The following is a 25,069-nucleotide window of genomic DNA, read 5'->3' as shown; positions in this document are numbered from 1 at the left end:
CTTTAATATAGACCACATGAATTAAATACATCTGAAGAAATCAAAGTAGCAAAATTCTGCATTTTGACATGTCCCTACGTCAACCCTGTGTATTTTAACCCACTTAACCATACAATTTCGCCAAGTTTCACCATCATCGTACAGCCCTAGTTAATTTGTTGCTTTGACAAAGTCATTTCTGAAGATTATTATTTATGTCATGTGATTAGTGATTAATTTACATCTGTCGATGTCAACCCTGACATCGACAGATGTAAATGTCATCTATTTTAAGGTCAACCCTGTTATGTGAACTGAACTCTTGATTTAATATGGTGAAACTATACATTTTTAAATATTTTTCCCCCCAAAAGAAACATTGAACATCTAATAGTCAAATCATAGAGTAAAAGCAGGTGAGCTGGTTCTACTGTTTTTGGCCATTTTCTGGTTATTTGTAACACGTCAAAACTTACCCATAGATAGACAGGCACATTTTTATTTAACAATTTCAATGTTTTTGTAAAGCTTGCATTTAATTGCCACTCTCTATTGCACACAACAAACTTTCATTTCCCCTGTCACCAGGGGATTTATGGCTGATTAAAGATGAAATCGTCAACCCTGTTACTTTATTTGGCACTTCATTGAATAATAGGGCAACATTTTGATTTCCGCCTAAATAGACATAACCAAATGTAATTATTTTTATTTAAAAAAAAAGTGGGGCAATATGGCTTGAAATTACTGAAATGCTTTCTAAATATAGTAACAATCAAATTCTAAACAACTTTCAAACTTCTTATAACTGTAAAATAAATATGATCATACTTAATGACAGTACAATATTGGCACTATTTCATTTAACTGCCGACAGAGAACGTTCTATTAAACGTCCACTGAGCGACACCATTCAAATGTGTGCAGACTCGTTAAAACTTCAGCTTTATGCACAATTTCGTCCGTCTGTGACCAAAATAAAGTGGTATTGTTTCAATTCTATGAAATTATTTAGTATTTTGTCATGTTGAGAGCTTTAAATCCGGCTGAGAATATCACAGGGAGATGAAAACACAATGGCTGGGTCCACTAGACTGTCACCGTTCATATGCTGTCTCCTAAGCTGGGCTGGGTCGCTCAGAGGAAGAGCAAATCTATCTGGATAGTCCAGAAAATGTGACACGTCACTTCCTATACAAATGTGGGGTCTGTGTATGGGTGAATAGGCGTGGCGTAATGAGTGATTGTGTGTTGACAATGTATCCTCTGTTAGTGTGTGTGCGCAAAAGGGTTTGGCAGAACTAGAACCGGCTGGTTGAGATGGCTCTACTGTTGTTTGCAAAGCCAACACCCCTCAGCGCAATGCAACATTCCACACTGTAGAGGTATCCAACACTGTCAGAAGAGACCGGGGCATTAGGCCTATGGTTTATTTTGTTCATGAAGTGTGTGTGCGTGAGTCTGTGTGTGTGTGTGAGAAAGATTGAGAGAGATAAGCAGAGAGAAAGAGGGGGGAGAATGGGGGGGTCAATATCTCTGTGTATTCGCCACAGCATACAGTGCATCGCCTGACAGTAAATACAATGACTTACCGGGACATCCTTTGGCTTGACATCTGCAACAGGGGCCTACAAAAATGAAAAAAATCATAAATTATTCTATAAGTTCATTAATGACATAGTTGAGTATGCCTAGATTTAAGTCAAATCTGATCATGTTCTGAAAAGAATGACAAAAGGTTATTCAAGGGCGGTAACTACACACAGGCTTTTCCCACCTGGTCCAGAAACAAACCCTAGCTCTGACCCTCTAGGGCACAGCACATAGATCTGAAAGAATTGCATTGATATGGTAGTAGCTCCATCTTGGTCTCTGATCAGCTTGGTGGACATTTGGACCTATTGCTTACACCTATCAAGTCCTCTCAGAACTACACACGTGTCCTGGGATAGGCTAAGGGCTAGGAGACCTGATGACCAAGAGTTCTAGTCAAATGTGTAACGTCAAAGAGAGTACTGCAGTGCAAAGCTAAAGACATACAAACTTAAAGCTCTCTAACAGCAACATAAGTGATGATGATGACGACGACGACGAGGAGCAGGAGGAAGGAGACTGGAGGAGAAGGGGGATTAAGAGTTAGGGACTGACCATGTCCTCAAATCGGTATCCTGGGGGCAGTGGGCAGTTGTTCCCCCCACATATCACTCCCTCCTGATGGGTCAAGCCATGCTGTGTGACACATGCAATAACACACACTGTTACATTTGGTGACTGGGTGGACACACAAATACATCTATCCAACTCGCACCGTGCGCACACACACACACACTATGTGAGGGTGCTGTACCTCTATAACCTCTGGCCCGGTGTATATGGGGGCTGCAGGGGCGAGAGGCTCTGACGAGGGCAAGAAATTAGCCAGGGCATCAAAGGGGTCCGCATCAAGCTCCTACACATGATACGACAACTCAAACACAAGCAACGCAACTCCATGCCATTCATTTTTTGGTGCAATATAACACCCACATAGAGAGAAAAGATAGATCAATGATTTACCTCTTTGGCTGTCTTGGCTGCTGGGGGACCTACTTCCACCTGTACCTGCAACCCGGAGCAGGAGAGATTAGTGAATACAACACTGGGTTACTATCTGTGACACTGCTCATCTCCCGTGCCCAACTGAGCTTCTGGGTGGCTGTGGACTCAATTCAACCAAACCCACAAAGGTAGTACTCACGCAGGAGCAAAAGCACTCTTTTTCCTGTCGTCAAATAAAATATAGAATGGTACAGTAAACACTCCTCACCGCTTCCACACTTTAATTCATGGCTACATTGTGTGAAAACAGAGAAAGAATGACACAGGAAGTGATCAATGATATAGCCCTAACACCAGGGATAGCCCCACCCCCAAGAGTCTTCTTCTACTATAGCGTAGTTAATATCGAACAGTAATCCGGAGTCTACCTTGGTCACTGGACCCTTCTGAGAGGGGCCTCCAGCCGCGGCACCGCCTGCAGAAACAGCCTGGGGCAACTTAGCAGGATCCTTTTTAGCCATGTCAGCTTTGCTAGATGTGGTGGGCACACTCTATAAAAAGGCATATGGTTCACGCCATTAGACGAGGTGCAGAGCAGACCTCAGAGAGCTGCGCATAGCCTTAGAGTCAAAGTTTAGTAGAGTGATAAGACGATAGTTAACAGCTTATCGCCCGTAGGTAATGACAAAGGAAAGGCACCATGATAAGGTAAGTGCCTAATCAGACTGTCATTTGCCGTCACTGTTAAGAAAAGTATTAGGACGGTAGTAAGCACCCCCGTAAGGCTTCAAAGAGGGTACAGCAAAAACAGAAATACAACAACAGATCCCCATCAACCTAAACCAGGTAAACAAAGCCAGAAGCAATACAAGATGTGGTGCGACGCAACCAGAAGAAAAAGTAAAAGGTGGAAATACCATTGTGCCTTCTCTGTGGTGATGTGTCAGACACTGTTTGTCTTGACGAGTTGAGCGTAACACAAGTGTGGGCATGCAGACTCAGTCACATTAGAGCAGAAGTGTCCATTCAATTCCCAGTCAGACACCTCCGGGCCAGAAGTAAGGAAGTCCAAAGCAGAGATACGTTTTGAAGGATATCGCCGGAGAGAAAGCCGGAGGACGGATACTATATAAAAGGCGTGGAAGAATATGACGATAAAGAGAATGACTTAAACCACAAGGTCACGGGGAGAGATAATGACGAAGAAGACGTGGAATAGTGACCCAGGAAGAGAGTGTTGAAAGGGGGAGTGAGTTTTAAAAGAAAGCCAGGCCGGGCAAAGAATAACGATCGAAGAAAGAGGCCTCGCCCCACACTCATCGACTGTCTGCCATCTACCTTGGCTGTCTGTTTCGGAGACTCTTGGAGCTTCGGTACTTCAGCTTTCCACGGTGTCGCCGCCACTCCGACAATATTTCCTCCTCCAGGGGTAGGAGGTGTAGCTTTGGCAGGGTGCATGGGCGCAGTCTATATTTAAGAGGAATGAGTTAAAACTCAATGGATACAACACAAACAGAGCAGATTCAATGTATTGACACCCGTTAAATTCAAATATGTCAAGGTGAATGGGGGCCCAGTGAGTGTGAGGTGCAGGGCTTATTCAAATCTAAAGTAGGGTAAAGTTGGCCCTAGACACTAAACTACGGTCAGTTTTGTATTCCCTTCCCAAATTGGTTAAGTTAGGCATTTAGAGAGGGTAAGCTGATCCTAGATCTGTGCCTACGGGCAACATCGACCCAGAATCTGAAAACCAGCAGTCATTCAGGCCATTAAGAGGTCCTACAAGGGCCAGAGGATGAAACCATTACTATATTTAGGGGAGGGGTGTTTGGCGTTACCTTTGGGGTGTCTTTAGGACTGCTTCTGGTCCCAGGTGTTGGTATGTCAATAATAGTAGCACCTGCTCCAGCAGTGTTTGGAGAGACAAGTGTCGTCTACAAACCAAGAAGCAGGCGTAGAACACATTTTGGAAACGTGGTTCAGAAAACCAGCCAGCAACATGTTATGCACATCACCAATGGACAGTGAAGGGTCCTAATCCCGTACTCCAGCATGTAAAAAAAGCACAGTCAATCAATAAGCTCATTGCGGTCATTGTGAATAGTGATGTAAGCAGATCGGAACACACCCTAGGCCAAGCTGTGAAGGAGGCAATGGTAAAGAGCGAGATTCCATTTAACAGAGTGTACTCTACGCCCATGGGAACGCATTTGGGAAGAGAGTTAAATAAGCCATGATTGTCCCACAAGAATCTCCATAGACCCAGCTACTAGTCTACCTCTGGCATCATCACTTTGGCAGCTCCTCTCTGTGTTGTCCCGGCTGTAGTAGGACTTCCTCCCGCTGCGACAGCACTTCCTGTGGCTCCACCCATTGTCACGGACTCCGCCCTTGGCTTCGTAGCCATGGTCGAGGCGGCAGATGCACTCTGTAATGCAACAAGGATTGTGATTGGCTCGGTAACATTTGATTACTTTCAGCTTGCCTTATCCAATTGCTTATCTATACAAAATTCTGTGCCTAGTGATGCTTTCCCCTCAAAAAACTAACAACAAATGACTGACAAGTAAAAATGATGACGACTGTATGTACTATATATAACCGTGTGTGTATGCAAAATCTCTACATAGGTATGCAGTGCATGCATGTGTATGATACAAGTGAAACATGAGTAGCTTTACTACGTAGCAAACTGTCTGTCACATCTTCACAAGCCAAAGGAATTTTCACTCTTCCTGGGTTTCACGCGGAATCAGATACCAGAACAGGTGACATTTCATGTTGTGTTGTCATGGAGTTGGGGGACACGTGAATACGCCACCTCAGGTTGGCATCTCTGCCCTTTGCTGTCACCATGGCATTGTTTGGGCATAGGAGAGGGGACTTTTGGAATAGATTCAGGAAAGAGATTCGGGGAACTGATACAACTTCTCTAGGGAAACCAGTTTGGTAATTCCTTTGTCCTGAGTGGTCAACGACCTACCAAAACACCTAAACCAAGGTTGTAAGCTTTGGGTTACACGTTGACTAAAACCCATTTGCAAAAAAAATACTTTCAGTTCCCCCACTGCCCGCCCAACCCCACAACAACAAAACCCAACATTCAACCAAAGGAAGTTTGTCCAATCTGTAGTTCACCATAAATATTGGGCTGGAGACCAGTTAAAGAAGGTGCTGTGCAATGTGTGCTGACTATAGGTGTTCTCTGTAGGTAATCTTTCTCTTTTCTGGAGAGAAAGCAACTAAAAGAGTCCTACTGTTTAGCATAGAGCTTTTGCACTGACATTAGTAGGGAAGACACTGACTGTTGTGCAAGTGTTGCCAAGTACATCGCTACTACCCTCCTGAGATCTAGAAATACTGTCCCCCCCGGATCCAGAAATGCATTGGATTTTCTTCTTCATAACAACCTATTTTAACAGCCCATTTCCTGAATGGGTGACAACATAACAACACTGGTGTGGAATTATGTCTGGAGGTCATCACCTATACAGAGTCAAGAATGTAAAAAATTGTTGCAAGTGCTGCATGTTTTCCCTCAATAAAGCCAAGCACAAAATAAACACAAAATAACAAGCCTATTAAAAATGTATAGAATAATTCAGGATATGTTTAAAACATTCTAGTTGGAAGCAATTGCAAAATCAAAATGAGTCCCAATAACATAAGCCTATATTTAATTCTAAAGCCATTGTTCCACTCCCTGAACATTTGGGTGTGACCAACTCTTTGCCTGAAAGGGAGGAAGAGGGGAGTTTTGTTTTTCTATGTGATCTTGCTTTTTGTTTCCCCTGTCCTTTATGGTTTTATGGTAATAACACAGACTGGGACACACGGAGCAGCCGTTACTCTGTCAAAACAGGAAAGACATTAACAATACCAAGCATCACCCAAAGAAGGGGTCAAAGGTCAAATACACTGGAAGCCAGATCAGAAACTGGGACCTATCCCAAAGAAAAGAAGGTGAAGGCTGGGCAGAGGAAGAGGAGGAAGAGGTGTGTGTGAGAGAGGGAGAAAGAGAGAGGGGCAGGGTGAGAGAAGGAGAGAAGATGGGTTAAGGAGGAGTGTATAGTAATGGTACCTCAAATTGTGCTGGATTCACGGCAACCTGGGCCACTGAAGTGGATGAATATTGTCTGGGCTGCGACTGGGGAGAGAGAGAGAGAGAAAGAGGGAGAGTTAAAAAACATAAAATGAACAGAGGAGTTGTCACTTATAGTAGGACACACAGACTTAATCCTTGTCAGAATCACTGACGCAATTAAGCATAATCTTGACTTGAAATTAACCACAGCAAAAAAAAACATTCCATGCTGCTCAAATGTCTGTACAATTTCCTCACATACAAGACTGTAATTACCAATTGGATGTCACGAAATTCAGTAGAAAAAGGGGTAAAAGTACCCCAAAAATATATTATAATAATAAAATAATATAATTTAAAAGCTAACAAACAGGGTTGTCAAACTATTTTATAATTTACTGAAAAAATGTTTTTTTAATTATGACTTACCTTCTACTTAAATGACCAAAACACGAGTAAATGTATTTTTTTCCCATATATGTTGTAGCTTAGACCCTACTATACATAATCTGAGTTTTTTGTGTTGTGCCCGCCATTGGTTGAGACACAACATGCTCTTGAATATAAGGTAGGTGTCATTTCAATCATAGAAATATAATTAATAGAATTGACCTATCCCTTCAGACCACAGCAATTTAGCTGGTCACCAATGAAATTTAAAAGGTGCAATATGCAGAAATCGTTCCGCCATTTCCTGTTTGCTATAATTCTAATAGTTTGTCTAATTTCAGTTTATGTGACAAAACAAGCAATCATTGTGTAGAATCATTATACCATCTAAACCACTGTAAAATATTTTTTTCCATAGCCCAAAATATTGTATCTTCAGCTTTACCAAACCTGAAAGTAAAATACAAAATTGTTTAATTTAAGCACGGAAGTATAGAAATAGCGCACATAGAACAGATCTACCGCATCTTAGACTTCCTTTCTATGAGAATGACAGATCTATAACTCATATTTCTATGCGAATTTGGTCAGGTTGCCCAAAAAGTTAAATATTGGAGCTTTAAACTAAATTTGAAACGGCGGCCATCTTTGTGGTAGTATTTAAAAGTCAACATTTCAATTCAATTTACATTTCAATGGTCTACCAGTGGTGTGAAGGGATAGGTCCATTCTATGAATTGTATTTCTATGATTAAAATGACAACCACCCTGTATTCAAGAGCATGTTGTGTCTCAACCGATGCGGTCGTCACTAGTTACAACAGCCACAAAGTGTCATAGTTATGTCTAAATCTTGCTCGTCCACCCACCGTCGAATGTGAACTTAAATGGTCATGTTTATTCTATTATCTATATTTCTATGATTTCAATAGGTTTCCTATGGAGGATTGACAGTATAAATGTAAAACAGATATTCCCATTCAAGTCAACATTCTCTGATGTGTGGACCTCTAACCATGTTTATGGTACCATTTGAATGTCTACATTTCAATTGTATTCCCATTTTAGTACATTTATCAGCCAAAACATGACACCCATGCTATATTCAAGAGCATATTGTGTTTCAACCGATGGTGAGCACAACACAAAAACCTCAGATGATGTATAGTAGGGTCTAAGCTATAATATATGCAAATATGAAAATAATCGGAGTTTATGCATTTTTTGATAAATTACATTTAAGGGAGAGAAAAAAATGACAATAGAAAATAAAAATGTATTACAAGAAATGATCAAATTGTTTAACAATACTGTTTGTAAGCTTTTCACTTTTCCAGTGATGAAGACATGCATGTCTCATGGTATGGTGGGGTATGCAACTTTGACGTGGTGCTGTCAACTCTGAACACCTTTATCTCTTGAATGTGTTGGTACTCAGGTCCAAAAGGTCACTTTCTGAATCCTTCTAAAACGGGCAAATATGTATGGAAAGTGTTGTTCAAATCAAAAGGGGTGCTGTCAAAAAGTGATTGAATTGAAATGGATTTACCCTTATTATAATGCCTAACTTGTAGTTCTTAATGATATCAATTTTCAGTTATATATTCAAGAAGACCACAGGAGTCAACGATACACTTTCTGGAAATGTATCTAGACTTGGTCAGAACCAATATTACAGGAAATCGGAATCTCTCTCTCGTGCCCTAGCTCACGTTCACACATCAAAGAGGATCCGTCAATTACCAACCTTAGGTGTGTATCCCAGAGGTTCTACATCCCCTGTTATACACTCTACAACTGAGACATGGGAAGCAGCTGATCTCTAGAGAGAAGGGGAAATGATATGACATGATTGACACCCCACATGTCAGTGGACTGATAGCATCATATAATAAAATCAAAACAGTTTGTCCAAGGAACTCTATATAGCTTTTCTCATGATATTACGTAACCAAGTAGATCCCAGATCCCTACTGTTTGTTGTACGTGGAATGTACACATTGTGACTGACGCGGTGAGGGTAACTAACTAACATTGCAGGTTTGAGGAATGCAGAAACCAGGTGGAGTTTGTTTAAGGGGACCCTTTAAGTGGAGGTGACCCACAGGTCAAGCAGCCTACATTCACCCTCTCCACCCATACTGCCTATTGGAGAATCTCAATTGCATTCTCCTCATGTCCACTCTACTTTCTTCCTTCTCAAAACCCATTAGAGAAGAAGGTGAGAGGGGCGGGACCTTTGATTTGACCTCTGGCTTTCTTATCCAATGGGTTTTGAGAAGGAGGGTCTCAAATGTCCCAGGGTTACAGCACAGCATAATGTATTTGTTATGGTATGAGTCCCAAGAATGTGTGTGAGTGTCTCATACCCTGCTAAGTATCTTTAAGAAGTTTCGATTGGACCAAGCAGTCAAGCCAGCTTAAAACAATTCTACTGTTACACAGAGATGATAGGATGGGAGATAAAGACAGCGAGAGACAGGTGGAGAAATCGAGAGAAAGAGTGACAGAGAGGTTGAAATCTCACTAGTCAAACTGTATACTACATTTTGACTCGTAAAATCCTGTGCTATACTAACAGTATACTACTTATACTATTCAGATTAACTTTATTTTGCCATACAACATTACTTGGAGATGATTACTGATTACAAGCATTTCGCTACACTCGCATTAACATCTGCTAACCATGTGTATGTGACCAATCAAATTTGATTCGATTTGTTGCTCACTGACAACATTACTTAATCTATGCACTCAGGAAAAAAAGGTGCTATCTAGAATCTAAAAGGGGTCTGCGGCTGTCCCCATAGGAGAACACTTTGAAGAACCCTTTTGAGTTGCATATAGAACCCTTTCAACATGGAACCCAAAATAGTTCTACCTGGAACCAAAAAGGGTTCTCCTATGGGGGCAGAGGCAGAACCCTTTTGGAACCTTTTGTTCTAAGAATGTGTCTTGTGGAAGGAGAGTGGTGTTGACACAAAGGCCTTGTCAAAACCCAGCTAAGGGCCTTAGCGAGCTGGGTTTGAGGCAATCACTGATTTGTACTGTATGTGATTCGATATGTGAAATCATGGTTGCGGCCTGCTGTTTTCACCAGTAAGTGATAATCAGTAATGAACCTCAAAGGAAGGAAGGAAAGGAAGGATGCATCTGTAAAGTATTGGAACAAGTCCCCACTCAGATGGGTTGGGAGGAAGTAGGGCGGGGAAAGTGAGATCACAGACACCCAGGGGCGGAAAGTGGGCTAATGAGTCACACTGCCCTCCTTTTGGATAAATATTTATGCACTAGGCAACACACCAGACTCTGACGGCGAATGAAAGGACAGACAAAGAGAGGGTGGAGGCTTGGCGTGGCACCTGGCATTCTGACTGGCAACCAAAGACATACAATTAGTTTGTTATCTGTTTCTCTATGTTGGCAAAACTATACCAGAGCACTCTACTTGAATGCATCTGGTTTGATCCAAGCTACTCAAGTATGACTCATGTTTATTTCAAATTAAATGATGGTTTATAAACAAAACTGAAACAAAGACATTGATTCAAAAGGCATTTGGTTGCACAACTACTCATGTGATCATGACAGCAAAGGAACATGGGCATCTCACTGCGAGCTTTCCCCTCGGTCTTCCAACCGACAGCACATGACAAAGGAAGTGGCTTTGGGTGTGTAAACAAACTGCACTTCTCATTTCTAATGCAACAAAACCTACTTCAACAAACCCCACAGACTAACTACCCTGCCCATCTGGCTTTCATGTCATATGAAGTCCTTGTCCAACCTAACGTAGCAGGTGTAAAAGAAATGCCTGAAACTAGATCCCCTACATACTGGTCTTGACAAGAAGACTGTAGGAGGTTCTCTTCTGCACTGTTCAACCAATCCAGTAAATGTGGAGGAGGAGTTACGATGGAGTGTTGCCTTGTTAACAGCCTCAATTCGTCGGGGGCATGGACTCGACAAGGTGTCGAAAGCGTTCCACGGGGATGCTGGCCTATGTTGACTCTAATGCTTCCCACAGTTGTGTCAAGTTGGTTGGATGTCCTTTGAGTGGTGGTAACCATTCTTGATACACACAGAACATTGTTGAGCCTGAAAAACCCAGCAGAGTTGCAGTTCTTATCTTGCCCATTCACCCTCTGAATGGCACACATACACAATCCATGCCTCAATTGTTTTAAGGCTTACAATTATTCTTTAACCTGTCTCCTCCCCTTCATCTACACTGATTGAAGTGGATTTAACAAGTGACATCAATAAGGGATCATAGCTTTCACCTGGTCGGTCTATGTTATGGTGTTCTTAATGTTAATGTTTAGTATACTCAGAGCATAACACACCTAAACACAGAGGCTAACATCAGTACACTATAGATAGCGACATCAAACCAAGCCCCGGGAACCTGAACACAAGAGACTGACGTCAGTACAACATAAATATACAGAGATTTAACACTGGCACATCACTGTTAGGACTTAGTAGAAAGCAAGATTATATGAACACATGCTCATGTCCGCATTTAACTGTTTTAACATGTATATTGCCTTTTTTTTTTACTCTTATTGTAACTCTGTATTCACTGTGTATTTATTGTTTGTGTCTATTTTATATAAACAAATGTATCTTAAACTCTGAATCATTGGAAAAAGACCCGTAAGAATTTTACTGTTTGTCTACACCTAACCTAATTATATATACTGCTTTGTTGAGACAAGGCCCAAATCCCCGTCATCCGCGTGAAGAAAAGATGGGAAAAAAGGGCGAGGAGGGCGGAGTGCCTTGCAAGAATTCGCTGATGAGTAGGCAAACCCCCACTACCCTCCGTATTATTGGCCAACGCGCAATCATCGGAAAACAAAAAACTGGACGTTCTACGATTAAAACTATCCTACCAACGGGACATTAAAAACTGTAATATCTTATGTTTCACCGAGACGTGGCCTTTTATGCTCACTTCGAGGCAAGCAACACGGAAGCAGGTATGAGAGCACCAGCTGTTCCGGGCGACTGTGTGATCACGCTCTCCGTAGCCGATGTGAGCAAGACCTATAAACAGGTCAACATTCACAAAGCTGCGGGCCCAGACGTATTACCAGGACGTTTACTCAAAGCATGCGCAGACCAACTGGCAAGTGTCTTCACTGACAATTTCAACCTCTCCCTGACCGAGTCTGTAATACCTACATGTTTCAAACAGACCACAATAGTTCCTGTGCCCAAGAAAGTGAAGGTAACCTGCCTAAATGATTACCGCCCCGTAGCACTCACGTCGGTAACCATTAAGTGCTTTGAAAGGTTGGTCATGGCTCACATCAACACGATCATGCTGGAAACCCTAGCCCCACTCCAATTCGCATACCGGCCCAACAGATCCACAGATGACGCAATCTCAATCGCACTCCACACTGTCCTTTCCCACCTGGACAAAAGAAACAACTATGTGAGAATGCTGCTCATTGACTACAGCTTAGCTCATTGACTACAGCTTAGCTCAGTCCCCTCCTGTACTCCCTGTTCACCCACCACTGCGTGGCCAAGCACGACTCCAACACCATCATGTAGTTTTCTGACGACACAACAACGATGAGACAGCCTATAGTGAGTGTGGTGCCAGGACAACAACCTCTCCCTCAATGTGAACAAGCCAAAGGAGCTGATCGTGGAATATAGGAAAATGAAGGCCGAACAGGCCCCCATTAATATTGATGGGGCTGAAGTGGAGTGGGTCGAGAGTTTTAATTTCCTTGGTGTCCACATCACCAATGAACTATCATGATCCAAACACACCAAGACAGTTGTGAAGAGGGCACGATAACACCTTCTCCCCCTCAGGAGACTGAAAAGATTTGGCATGGGTCCCCGGGTCCTCAAAAAGTTCTACAGCTGCACCATCGAGAGCATCCTGACCAGTTGCATCACCGCCTGGTATGGTAACTGCTCGGTATCTGACCATCCGTAAGGCGCTGCAGAGGGTAGTGCGTATGGCCTAGTACATCACTGGCAACAGCATACAAGCTAATAGCCATGCCAAACTTACCACGGTCTGTCTTAGCTCTTAATTCAATGTCAAAAAGTACACACCAGACATCAACTCAGAGACATGTTTGTCAAGTCAAGTGAAAAATCAGTTGGATCAGTTAGTCCACGTTCACTACACAAGGGTAATGATGAACAGAATTGTAGCACATTTGGCTAATGTGTACCAATGGGATTTCTCCCCTGGTGTGCTAACTGCTAGCTAGGCCAGATAAGAATAATGCTAAACAGGCAACTGAGGGCCTCAGGAATAGGAAACATTTACCACCTAGCTGATGTCAGACCAGTGTGTGATAACTGTTGGCCTTTGACACCTCATTCACATTCCGTAGTCGGTGACCTCACGGCAGCAGATTGAGGATGACTGACCTTCTTCAGCATGGTTACTTACTTCAGCTGAACACACTGATTCTCTATAGCTCCTCCAGCCATACCGTTCCACACTCCAGCTATACAGCCTATGACTAGGGATGGGAATTGCCAGGGATCTCTCGATACGAAATTATCACAATACTTTGCTGCCGATACAATATGTATTGCAATTCTCACAATTCTATATGTATTATGATTCGATACTGTGACTTTATTGCGATTTAATGTTCCAAACATTTCTCACCAGAGGAACAAGAGAGAGCTGCAGAGGAACAAGAGAGAGCCATGAGAAAATAAGTTTTGATCAGTCATGGAAATAAAAGTGCTGAAAATAAATTGGCTCCCTATTTAAAAAGAAGATGGAGAACAAGCTATATAAACAGTGCTTTGGAAAGTTCAGACCCCTTGACTTTTTCCACATTTTGTTACATTACAGCCTTATTCTAAAATATATATTTTTAAATTATCCCACATCAAATCTACACACAATAACCCATAATGACAAAGTGTAAACAGATTTTTAGAAATGTTTGCAAATTAATAAAAATAATAATCAGAAATACTTTATTTACATAAAAATTCAGACCCTTTGCTATGAGACTCGAAATTGAGCTCAGGTGCATCCTGTTTCCATTGATCATCCTTGACATGTTTCTACAACTTGATTGGAGTCCACCTGTGGTAAATTCAATTGATTGGATATGATTTGGAAAGGCACACACCTGTCTATGTAAGGTCCCACAGTTGACAGTTCATGTCAGAGCAAAAACCAAGCCATGGGGGTCGAAGGAACTGTCCGATGAGCTCCGAGACAGGATTGTGTCGAGGCACAGATCTGGGGAAGGGTACCAAAACAATTCTGCAGCATTGAAGGTCCGGAAGAACACATTGGCCTACATCATTCTTAAATGGAAGAAGTTTGGAACCACCAAGACTCTTCCTATAACTGGCCGCCCAGCCAAACTGAGCAATCGGGGGAGAATGGTCTTGGTCAGGGAGGTGACCAAGAACCCAAATGATCACTCTGACAGAGCTCCAGAGTTCCTCTGTGGAGATGGGAGAACCTTCCAGAAGGATAACCATCTCTGCAGCAGTCCACCAATCAGGCCTTTATGGTAGAGTGGCCAGACAGAAGCCACTCCTTAGTTAAAGGCAGCCCGAATTGGCGTTTGCCAAAAGGCACCTAAAGGACTTTCAGAAACAAAATTCTCTGGTCTGATGAAACCAAGATTGAACTCTTTGGCTTGAATGCCAAGCGTCACGTCTGGAGGAAACCTGGCACCATCCCTACGGTGAAGCATGGTGGTGGCAGCCTCATCCTGTGAGGATGTTTTTCAGCGGCAGGGACTGGGAGACTAGTCAGGATCGAAGCAAAGATGAACGGAGCAAAGTACAGAGAGATCCTTGATGAATACCTGCTCCAGAGCACTCAGGACCTCATACTGGGGCAAAGGTTCACCTTCCAACAGGACAATGACCCTAAAGACACAGCCTTAGTTTTTGTTTTGTCATTATGGGGTATTGTGTGTAGATTGATGAGGGAAAAAACAATTTCATCAATTGTTAGAATAAGGCTGTAACGGACATGGGCTGTGAATACTTTCCGAATGCACTGTCTACACTGGAACTTTGGTGCAGGTACAGCCAACTAGCGCAAAAATATTATTGCGATATTGTCAAAACTATACAATAGTCAAAAATAATATCCTGATATGTAACTGTATCAATGTTTTCCCCCCATCACTACCTATGACCCCCTATTCTCAAATCCGGCCTCAAGGTCCACAGCATTCTTCCTCTCCAATAATGGACTGTTTTACATCTGGGACACCAGGTGAGTGACATTAAATTAGTGACATTAAACCCATACTAGTGTACACAAAAGTATGCTGAATGGATTTGTATCTGCTTGAGTGGCACACCATTAAAACCACCAGTCACAACAACAAGGCTCTCTCTCAGGGAAAATCCCTGAGTAGGTGTCTACCCATGCAGACATACACGTGATACGTAGACAGGTTAGGCTATTTCACCTAGCTCCTAGAACCACCCAGATACCCTTTAATACAGGCAGATAGACAAACAGTCAGCCCTACTGCATACAGTCCATTAGGAATCACACAAATCACTGGCAGGGTATAGAATTGAGGGCGGGTACCAGGCAGCATAACAACATGTCTTAATGTCAACAGTGACCGTACAGCAGAAACCAGTCAACCACACGAATGCATCTCTCTGGGGCCAACCTAAACAGTGTTATAAACTGTAATCAGTCCCTTTTACTGCTGATTGTGATACAAGACTGGGTGTAACTTATTGGAGTAGGCCTACTTCATAAGTCTAACCGATAATTCTGTTTTGCTATTATTATTATTATTGAATAGCAACACACTATTATTGCAAATCTGTTAGTAGTTCATGTATAGACTAGCTAGGCCAAACATTGCTTCCATAACTAAACTGTGGCAAAGCTACTGTACTACTGCTTATCAGAAAGTATCAAAACACAAATATTGATTAGCTGCGAGCTAACAAAACACTATTCCAGCAAAAACAAAGAGTAACAAAAACACTATCATCCTTATCAGACAGTTCCAAAACACTATTACTGATTAGAAGTCCAACCAAGCACTACTACTTCTCACGAGACAATATAACCCAAAACTGTACCACTGGGGTAAAAATGTAGTTGATTTTGGCTCACAAGAGTCTGACCTAGCGCTCTTCCAGCTCACCTGAGTCTAGCCCAGAGTCTCAGTGTTTGTCTACCTACCTGCATCCAACGTCGTTTCAACATTCCTCATGCATTCCACAGTGAACAGGTCTGTGGGGGGTAACCAAACCCAAAATGCTAGCCATGACAGCCCCTTGTTTACAGTCAATAAATGGTTCTTATACACGTTCAGAACATGACAGATACATAATGTTCTCTCAATGTATAAAACTTTTCAACCGTCTCAAACTGGCTGTTATTTTGTCAGGCTTCTTCTTTCTTTTTTATGAGGAAGGAAATAATGAGATATTATTGTCAATGGGGCGTATTCATTGAAAATGTTATTTGCAAAGAGGAGTACGCATAGGATAAACATGCATTACCGTAATGTTTAGTAACGTTATTGTGTACACAGGTACACACACACACAATGGGAGCTAGTGGCAGCCGTACCCAAAACGGGACAATGGGCCAAAATAGAAGTGGCTGTTTTAAGGGCCATTTGCCCTGAAACCAGTTGACCACGATCTACCACGATCTACGCACGCACACACACAAAGTCAGAGTCCTATAGCCACACCCGAGAAGGGTGTGTATCAATTGGTGGCACAGAAACATTACTCACAGCACCATTTAAATGGTGCATACAGGGGCAGCCAGCGTGGCACAGGAGCCAATGCTGCCATGGTTAATAATATATTCATATGTCAGTCTGTGTAACCAGGAGGGAGTAGGGTTGTTCCTCCTAGGGGTTTAATAGGAGCGCTTCTTCAACAATAGGGTTAAAGAGATTGTCTTTACTTTACTGAGCTGGGCTATGAAAAGTGTTGACTTATACTGGGCCCCACCCCACAGACAGACATGTGAAAAGGGCTGGGTATAGCAACACGGCTAGCTGCTATAGTGATGACAAAGCATTTGGCTAACCCGGGCACAAAGTATGTCATTAATTTGGAATTGACTCCAACCCTGATAGCAACAGAAAGCTAGATGCTACAGTGATACCAAATGAGTAAGCTAACCAGTGTAGGCTGCAAAGTATGTCATACTGACCTAAATAGGGACAATTCTGCCTAGTAGTGTCATGTACTGGTTCAGCTGGTGTTATAGCTATGCTAATGGCCATTTACATCCAAAAGGACCCATGAGCACCAACATGTGAAGTTCAAAGGAGCATGTCAAATTGGGTGTCAATGAACGCTAAGAGTCTATATTTTTGAGAAATGAAGACATTTATACATTCTATACACATTTCCCATCCTACAATTTCAGAATAAGCAAAGGCTTTGATTTCTGGTCAAACAGATGGAAAATGGGTCTTAGACAACATCTACCAGAAAAAGTCAAAAGGTATTAGAAATCAATCAAAACACAATCGTGTTGAAGTAAAGACGCCTACCCAACTAATATCAACACTTACAGTCGAAGTCAGAAGTTTAAATACACTTAGGTTGGAGTCATTAAAACTAGTTTTTCAACCACTCCACAAATTTCTTGTTAACAAACTATAGTTTTGGCAAGTCGGTTAGGACATCTACTTTGTGTATGACAAGTAATTGTTCCAATAATTGTTTACAGGCAGATTATTTCACTGTATCACAATTTGTTTACATTTGTTTACATACACTAAGTTGACTGTGCCTTTAAACAGCTTGGAAAATTCCATGTCATGGCTTTAGAAGCTTCTGAAAAATGATGTCAATTAGCCTGAGTCAATTGGAGGTGTACCTGTGGATGTATTTCAAGGCCTACCTTCAAACTCAGTGCCTCTTTGCTTGACATCATGGGAAAATCAAAAGAAATCAGCCAAAACCTAAAAAAGCGTTCTGTCTCCTAGAGATGAACATACTTTGGTGCGAAAAGAGCAAATCAATCCCAGAACAACAGCAAACCACCTTGTGAAGATGCTGGAGGAAACAGGTACAAAAGTATCTATATCCACAGTAAAACAAGTCCAATATCGACATAACCTGAAAGGCCGCTCAGCAAGGAAGAAGCCACTGCTCCAAAACTGCCATAAAAAAAGCCAGACTACGGTTTGCAACTGCACATGGGGACAAAGATCATACTTTTTGGAGAAATGTTCTCTGGTCTGATGAAACAAAAATAACTGTTTGGCCATAATGACCATCGTTATGTTTGGAGGAAAAAGGGGGAGGCTTGCAAGCCGAAGAACACCATCCCAAACGTGAAGCACGGGGGTGGCAGCATCACGGGGGTGCTTTGCTGCAGGAGGGTCTGGTGCACTTCACAAAATAGATGGCATCATGAGGAAGGAACATTATGTGGATATATTGAAACAACATCTTAAGACTTCGGTCAGGAAGTTAAAGCTGGGTCTTCCAAATGGACAATGACCACAAGCATACTTCCGAAGTTGTGGCAAAATGGCTTAAGGACAACAAAGTCACGGTATCGGAGTGGCCATCAAAGCCCTGACCTCAATCCCATAGAATATTTGTGGGCAGAACTGAAAAAGCATGTGCGAGCAAGGAGGCCTACAAACCTGACTCAGTTACACCAGCTCTGTCAGGAGGAATGGGCCATAATTCACCCAACTTATTGTGGGGAACTTGTGGAAGGCTACCCAAAACGTTTGACCCAAGTTAAACAATTTAAAGGCAATGCTACCAAATACTAATTGAGTGTATGTAAACTTCTGACCCACTGGGAATGTGATGAAAGAAATAAAAGCTGAAATAAATCATTCTCTGCTATTATTCTGACATTTCACATTCTTAAAATAATGTGGTGATCCTAACTGACCTAAACCAGGGAATTTTTACTAGGATTAAATGCCATGAATTGTGAAAAACTGAGTTTAAATGTATTTGGCTAAGGTGCATGTAAACTTCGGTAACGGTACGGTCTTTGTAAGAAAAAATTAACACATCACCCTTTAAATAATGAACTCTTTATTTTGCCTACAGACAAATAAAATGTTCTATTTAGAAAAATGACAGCATGACTGACTAGGCCTGGTTTCTGTCTCTACTGTATGAAATCAAGGGGAGAAAAACTTTACAATTAAAAAGTGCTTCTTAGCTTTGACAACCTGTAGGTGCTTTGCCTGCTCTATTTTAAATACACAGGGTAATTTACATACTTGTATAGGCAATATTAAATGTAACCACTGAATAGGGCTGCAAATCGTTGGCTATGAATACTCCCACTGCTTTCGTTATTTCTTTATGTTTTTCTGAATGTTTTGCTAATTGTTGTTGGAAGGCAGCAGCGAGAGATTGCTGTGTTTTCGCTAACGAGTGGACTTCTTGCTCCAGCTTCACCTGCAAGACATACGGCTTTGTGATGGTGACGTAAATGACACATGGTTAGAAGTGTTTCCACTCGAGTAGCCGACAGTGGAAAAGCAATGCTTGCAGACTTACTTGTTTGTTTACGGTCTTCTTACCCTCGTCATCGTATTGAACGCTGAATCCAAAACGTTCCCACACAGCGGATTTGAAAGACGGCGGTGCCTCTTTAAATGTGCTTCTCTGTCTCGCTAGCGCTCGTCATAGTCACGTTGGAGCTGAGAGAATATTTGTTTTTAGTTTCCCCTCTCTACACGGGGCCCCTTTAGGGAGGTTTCCTACCGAGATGTCATTGCAAATCGTCCATTGGTTGTTTAAGGGGGAGGGGGTTGTAGTCACTGCGGTTGACACATTTTGAGACATTGCTGTGGAGTAAAGTTTGTCAGCCCTCAGGAGCCCCTAACGGCCTGGGGCCCCAAGCAGTTGCCTGCCTTTCCTGTTCACAAACTGTGCTTCTGGTTCTATGGATCTGAATGTACAACGTGAGTATAGTCTGCAGCGCAATAAGCAATTTTTGGAAATGATAGGAAAATGAGAGGCAGACTGTGTATTGAACCGTACCGAACGGTTCGACAACATACTGTGTACCGTTGCATCCCTAGTATGCAGTAATCATATGCCTATGAACCAGAGTAATACTGCTAGCACTGAGGTGGTGTGCCCCCGTAGGAAGTCAACCTTGTGCAGCTCACCCTGCACTATTAAAAATAACCTGAACATGTCTACCTCTGCTAAGCTTCCCAGTAAAGCAAGAAAAACAATCAACCATCCCAAAAGTATTTAAAATAGCCCACATTAACATATGTAGCTTAAGGAACAAGGTTCATGAAATCAATAATTTCCTAGTAACAGATGACATTAATATTCTGACAATCTCTGAAACTCACTTAGATAATACCTTTGATGATACAGTGGTAGCAATAGATGGGTTATAACATCTACTGAAAAGACAGAAATGCCAAAAGGTGGAGGTGTGGCTGTTTATATTCAGGACCACATTCCTGTAAACCTTAGAGAGGATCTCATGTTAAATACTGTTGAAGTAATATACTACAGGTTCATCTGCCTCACCTAAAGGCCATTCTGGTGGGAAGCTGCTATAGACCACCAAGTGCTAACAGTCAGTATTTGGATAACGTGTGAAATGCTTGATAATGTATGTGATATCAATAGAGGTATACTTTCTGGGGGATTTAAATATTGACTTGCTTTCATCAGGCTGCCCACTCAAGTGAAAGCTTCAAACTGTAACTAGTGCCTGCAACCTGGTTCAGGTTATCAATCGACCTACCAGGGTAGTTACAAACAGTACAGGAATGAAATCAACATGTATTAATCATATCTTTACTAATGCTGCATCAATTTTTTGAAGGCAGTATCCAAATCCATCGGATGTAGTGATCACAATATAGTAGCCATATCTAGGAAAACCAAAGTTCCAAAGGCTGAGCCTAATATTGTGTTTAAGAGGTCATACAATAAGTTTTGTAGTGATTCCTATGTTGTTGATGTGAAGAATATTTGTTGGTTTGTGGTGTGTAATGACAAGCAACCAGACGCTGTACTTGACAAATTTCTGAAATTGCTTATCCCAGTTACTAATAAGCATGCACCCATTAAGAAAATGACTGTACAACTGTTAAATCCCTGTGGATTGATGAGGAATTAAACATTTGTATGGTTGAGATGGATGAGGCAAAAGAGATGGAAAATAGGTCTGGCTGGACAACCGATTGGATAAAAAGAAGAAGAAACTACACTATGAAACAAAGATAAATGACAAAGAATGATAGTAAAAAAGCTTTGGAGCCCATTCAATGAAATTTTGGGAAAAAAGGCAAACTCTGCTCCTCATTCATTGAATCAGATGGCTCATTCATCACAAAACCCACTGATATTGCCTACTACTTTAATGATTTTTCATTGGCAAGATTAAGGGGAGGACCATCCTCCTCAGTGAATTTCATAAAAAGGTACAACTATACTAATATGTTCACGTCACCAAATAATTGATTAAAACACAGTAATTGCAATGAAGGTATACAGTAGCCTCAACAGCACTCTGTAGGGTAGCACTATGGTGTAGCCGGAGGACAGCTAGTTTCCATCCTCCTCTGGGTACATTGACTTTAATACAAAACCTGGGAGGCTCATGGTTCTCACCCCCTTCCATAGACTTACACAGTAATTGTGACAACTTCTGGAAGTCATGCTCCACCTATCAGAGCTCTTGCAGCATGAACTGATGTCCACTGAATCAAAGGATCAGAGAATGAATCGTACTGAAGGGCTACAGCTAGCTAGCACTGCAGTGCATAAAATGTGGTGAGTAGTTGACTCAAAAAGAAAGACAATAATTGAATAGTTAACAAATTAATTTCTTAAAAAATGAAGGAGAAGCAAGAGAGAGAGACAGAGAGGTAGCTATATATATATATTTTTTAAACTTTCAATTACTTAACTAGCCATTGCAGCTAGCTATTTTAGCCTACTCAAACAGAGAGGGATAATAATACGTTACCTAGCTTTCTATGGCTATCCGACACTGGAACTCTTCCAAGTCAAGGTAAGCTTTCGGTTTTATAAATGTATTGCCACCGGGGCCCGGCGGTGTAACTGCTACACTGCTTGCTAACTGTACACTGTACTGCATGATTGTATCCGGTTTACTAACATGTTAGTTCTAGCAGCGATGTTGACTTGATGTTACTTAATTTGGTGACAACGATGTAGGCTGTGTGTAGCGGTTAGCAGTTATGATATGAGATTTGTCTTGGAAAGGTTTTTCTGATTGGTCACAGACAGCTGATGTGTTGTAAACTGAAGTCCACAAGTGAAGGGAAAAGGTGAGAGGAGGATAGCGCATATGCGAAAAGGAATTATCCAACGATCAACGCTGTTTGTATGTAGCTGCTATGAAAGTGAACTGCATTTGCGTGTGATCAGGGGTTTGTTCATTCCACCAATTATGTTGAAAAATGTTTCTTAAATGGAAGCAAATGGAACGAAACAGGGATAAACATACCTGAATTTGTCCAATAGAATCTCTCATTTGCACCTGTTGGACTAATGATTGCACCCCAGATCAGCTAGATGCAGGCAAGATTGTGCAAGGCAGTATTGAATGTGTCAACGTTTGTCACCTTGATTGCTTAAATTTCTCTTGACCTGTGCAACTACATTGTAAACTTTCATTCATAGGCTAGGTTGTATAAACCTCATGATGGGTATAGGGAACATGTGAGTATCGTGTAGTAGCCTACACCTATTGATGTTACACTGAGCTGGGTGAATGAAATATGAATGACCGTCATCTAATATGCTGTAATAGAAATAAGGCCATGCTTATAAAAAAAACATACTTCCTGTTGTCATAAGCATAATTAATATGCTTTTTCACAGCAGATTGTCACATCTGTCAAACATCTGAACAGCAATAAGTTAATTGACTCACAGTTCACAGTAAGAGTCAGAATGTGTGTGTGTGTGTGTGTGTGTGTGTGTGTGCGTCGACATGTTTAACTATTCTTGTGGGTATCAGAAGTCCCCACAAGAATAGTAAACAAACAAAAATCTGACCAACTGGGGACATTTTGTTGGTCCCCACAGGGTCAGATGCTATTTCTAGGGGATTAAGGTTAGAATTAGTGTTAGGGTTAGGTTTAGGGTCAGGGTTAGGAGATAGGTTTAGGGTTAGAGTTTTGGGTTAAGGTACAGGATAGGGGTTAGGGATGTTTTGAGTCTGTCTCATTGTGAACCTAATATAATCTCAACAGATCACTATATCTACACCGCCAGCAGCACTCTGATGACATCACAGAGTTCCCTTCCTAGACCCTTGCCAAGTAACATCTTACAGTACAGAACAAGTCTGCCTGAGTTCAACTGAATGACGAAGCAATTTGCCTCCAAGCGATGCATATAAGTATCTGTATTTTCCCCCTCGGTCACATACAGCAGTTTTGAGCCCTTCGCCAAGTTTCCTAGTTAACAAGTTAATTAAGAACATGTAAACGACATGTAAACATCAGAAGCCCCATGGCTTCATCTGACTGACTTAAGTAACATCTTTGGTGGATATGTCTGCTCATAACAGATAAAACATGACGTCACTCACCACAACAGCGTCTGTCAACTGTCACCTCAGCGATATGACAAAACCATCAAACTAAATCTATAGGGCTGGCACCAAAAGAGGGAACCACAAATCACACACACATAGAAAAGCTTTGTTTAGATACATACCATAGATTTGAGTGTGAGTGTATCCTATATTTATCTGGATAGTCCCCGACTCTGTCCTGAGGCTAAATTACCTTATATTCCCTATGGATGAAGCATATACGTCCCACAAAACACACATGCATACACTTTCACACACTCACATAAACAGACTAGAGATAAAAACATCTGCTCCTCCCAATGGGACAAGCCTGACAGGACAGTACTGCTCAAGCTCCTCCCCTTTTCAAAAAAGGAAGCGGAGAAGCCTGGATCTGATTGGTTGAAAGGGGTGCCCGCCTCCTTCACAAGACTAGCCAGGAAAAACAAACAAGACCAGTCAGTTCCACTGAGGGAGTTTGATTAAAATAAACCTCGGTTCACCGGTCTATGGCCCGTGGCGTGACGGGAAAAAACGGTGAGGGAGGAGCGGCCTTCTAAAATCGAACAGTAATCTGTGCCGCTCTGCCATGTTGTCAATAAGGCAGCAAGGTACATCGTTCAGAAACATACAACATCACTTTTCCATAAAATATATGTTGGAATTTTCAAACTCGTTCTCATTGGGAAGGCAGATAAAGTATTTTTATCAAAAGCAATCACTTTTGAATTTGAAAACAGAATCCTACGCATTACTCCACGTGCTTAACCTACGCCACTTTTGTTTTGAGCGCACTTCGCCGTCAGCCAGAGCGGGGTGCAAATTCCTCCCACTGGGGCAACACGGGCCAGATAATCAAATCCCCTACATGTGTGAGGGAAAGTTTGGGCTGGGTCTTGTGACTGTGTGTGTTTGTGCATATGTGGCAGTAGTATAATACAGATACAACAGCCTACATGTATAAATTAGTAATGATTACAAAGCAGTGAATGTACTGTATGTGCTGTAATGTAAGCTGACCAAGTCCTAAGCATAGTGAAGTGCTGGTCATCGGCATATATTTAATAGTGAAAGAGATGGGTGGAGCTGGAGCAGGCTGGGCAGAGGTGGCTTTGCTGCACGGACTGTCTGTCTGGCAGCAGTAGGGTGTGTCTGATACACTCACTGCTTAGGAATCTGAACAGCAGAGCCCCTCAAAAACAGAGAGGCAGAGAAAGGGGGTGGGGGGGGGGAGAGAGAGAGAGGGGGAGAGAGAGGAGAGAACATAAAGAGAGAGAGAGGGAGAGAGAGAGGTACAGTTGAAGTCGGAAGTTTACAAACACTTAGCTTGGAGTCATTAAAACTCGTTTTTCAACCACTCCATAAATGTCTTGTTAACAAACTATAGTTTTGGCAAGTCGGTTAGGACATCTACTTTGTGCATGACACAAGTCATTTTTCCATCAATTGTTTACAGAGAGATTATTTCACTTATAATTTACTGTATCACAATTCCAGTGGGTCAGAAGTTTATATACACTAACATGCTGACC

General features: G+C 41.9%; 1 protein-coding gene across 18 annotated transcripts in view; it reads right to left on the bottom strand.

Annotated features, from left to right (window-relative positions):
* The window catches only part of LOC120063958 (calpastatin-like), a 72,689-nt gene that overhangs the window by 10,338 nt on the left and 37,282 nt on the right, over window positions 1-25,069 (bottom strand). For 5 of the 18 annotated variants that reach the window (XM_039014276.1, XM_039014284.1, XM_039014292.1 and 2 more), the window contains 9 exons: window positions 6,599-6,664; window positions 4,796-4,945; window positions 4,356-4,451; window positions 3,856-3,984; window positions 2,946-3,068; window positions 2,536-2,580; window positions 2,327-2,428; window positions 2,128-2,208; window positions 1,572-1,607 (listed from right to left, as the gene is read on the bottom strand). In XM_039014276.1, coding sequence (XP_038870204.1) covers window positions 1,572-1,607; window positions 2,128-2,208; window positions 2,327-2,428; window positions 2,536-2,580; window positions 2,946-3,068; window positions 3,856-3,984; window positions 4,356-4,451; window positions 4,796-4,945; window positions 6,599-6,664 — 828 coding nt within the window. Of the gene's footprint in view, window positions 1-1,571; window positions 1,608-2,127; window positions 2,209-2,326; window positions 2,429-2,535; window positions 2,581-2,945; window positions 3,069-3,855; window positions 3,985-4,355; window positions 4,452-4,795; window positions 4,946-6,598; window positions 6,665-19,510; window positions 19,649-23,680; window positions 23,861-25,069 lie in introns of those variants that run through there. The other 13 variants (XM_039014317.1, XM_039014347.1, XM_039014305.1 and 10 more) reach the window with 13 other exon arrangements.

This window comes from Salvelinus namaycush, chromosome 2 (assembly GCF_016432855.1).
Source record: "Salvelinus namaycush isolate Seneca chromosome 2, SaNama_1.0, whole genome shotgun sequence".
NCBI classification, from domain to species: domain Eukaryota; kingdom Metazoa; phylum Chordata; class Actinopteri; order Salmoniformes; family Salmonidae; genus Salvelinus; species Salvelinus namaycush.
Note: the sequence above shows the minus strand (reverse complement) of the source record. Positions and strands in the feature narration are given on the sequence as shown.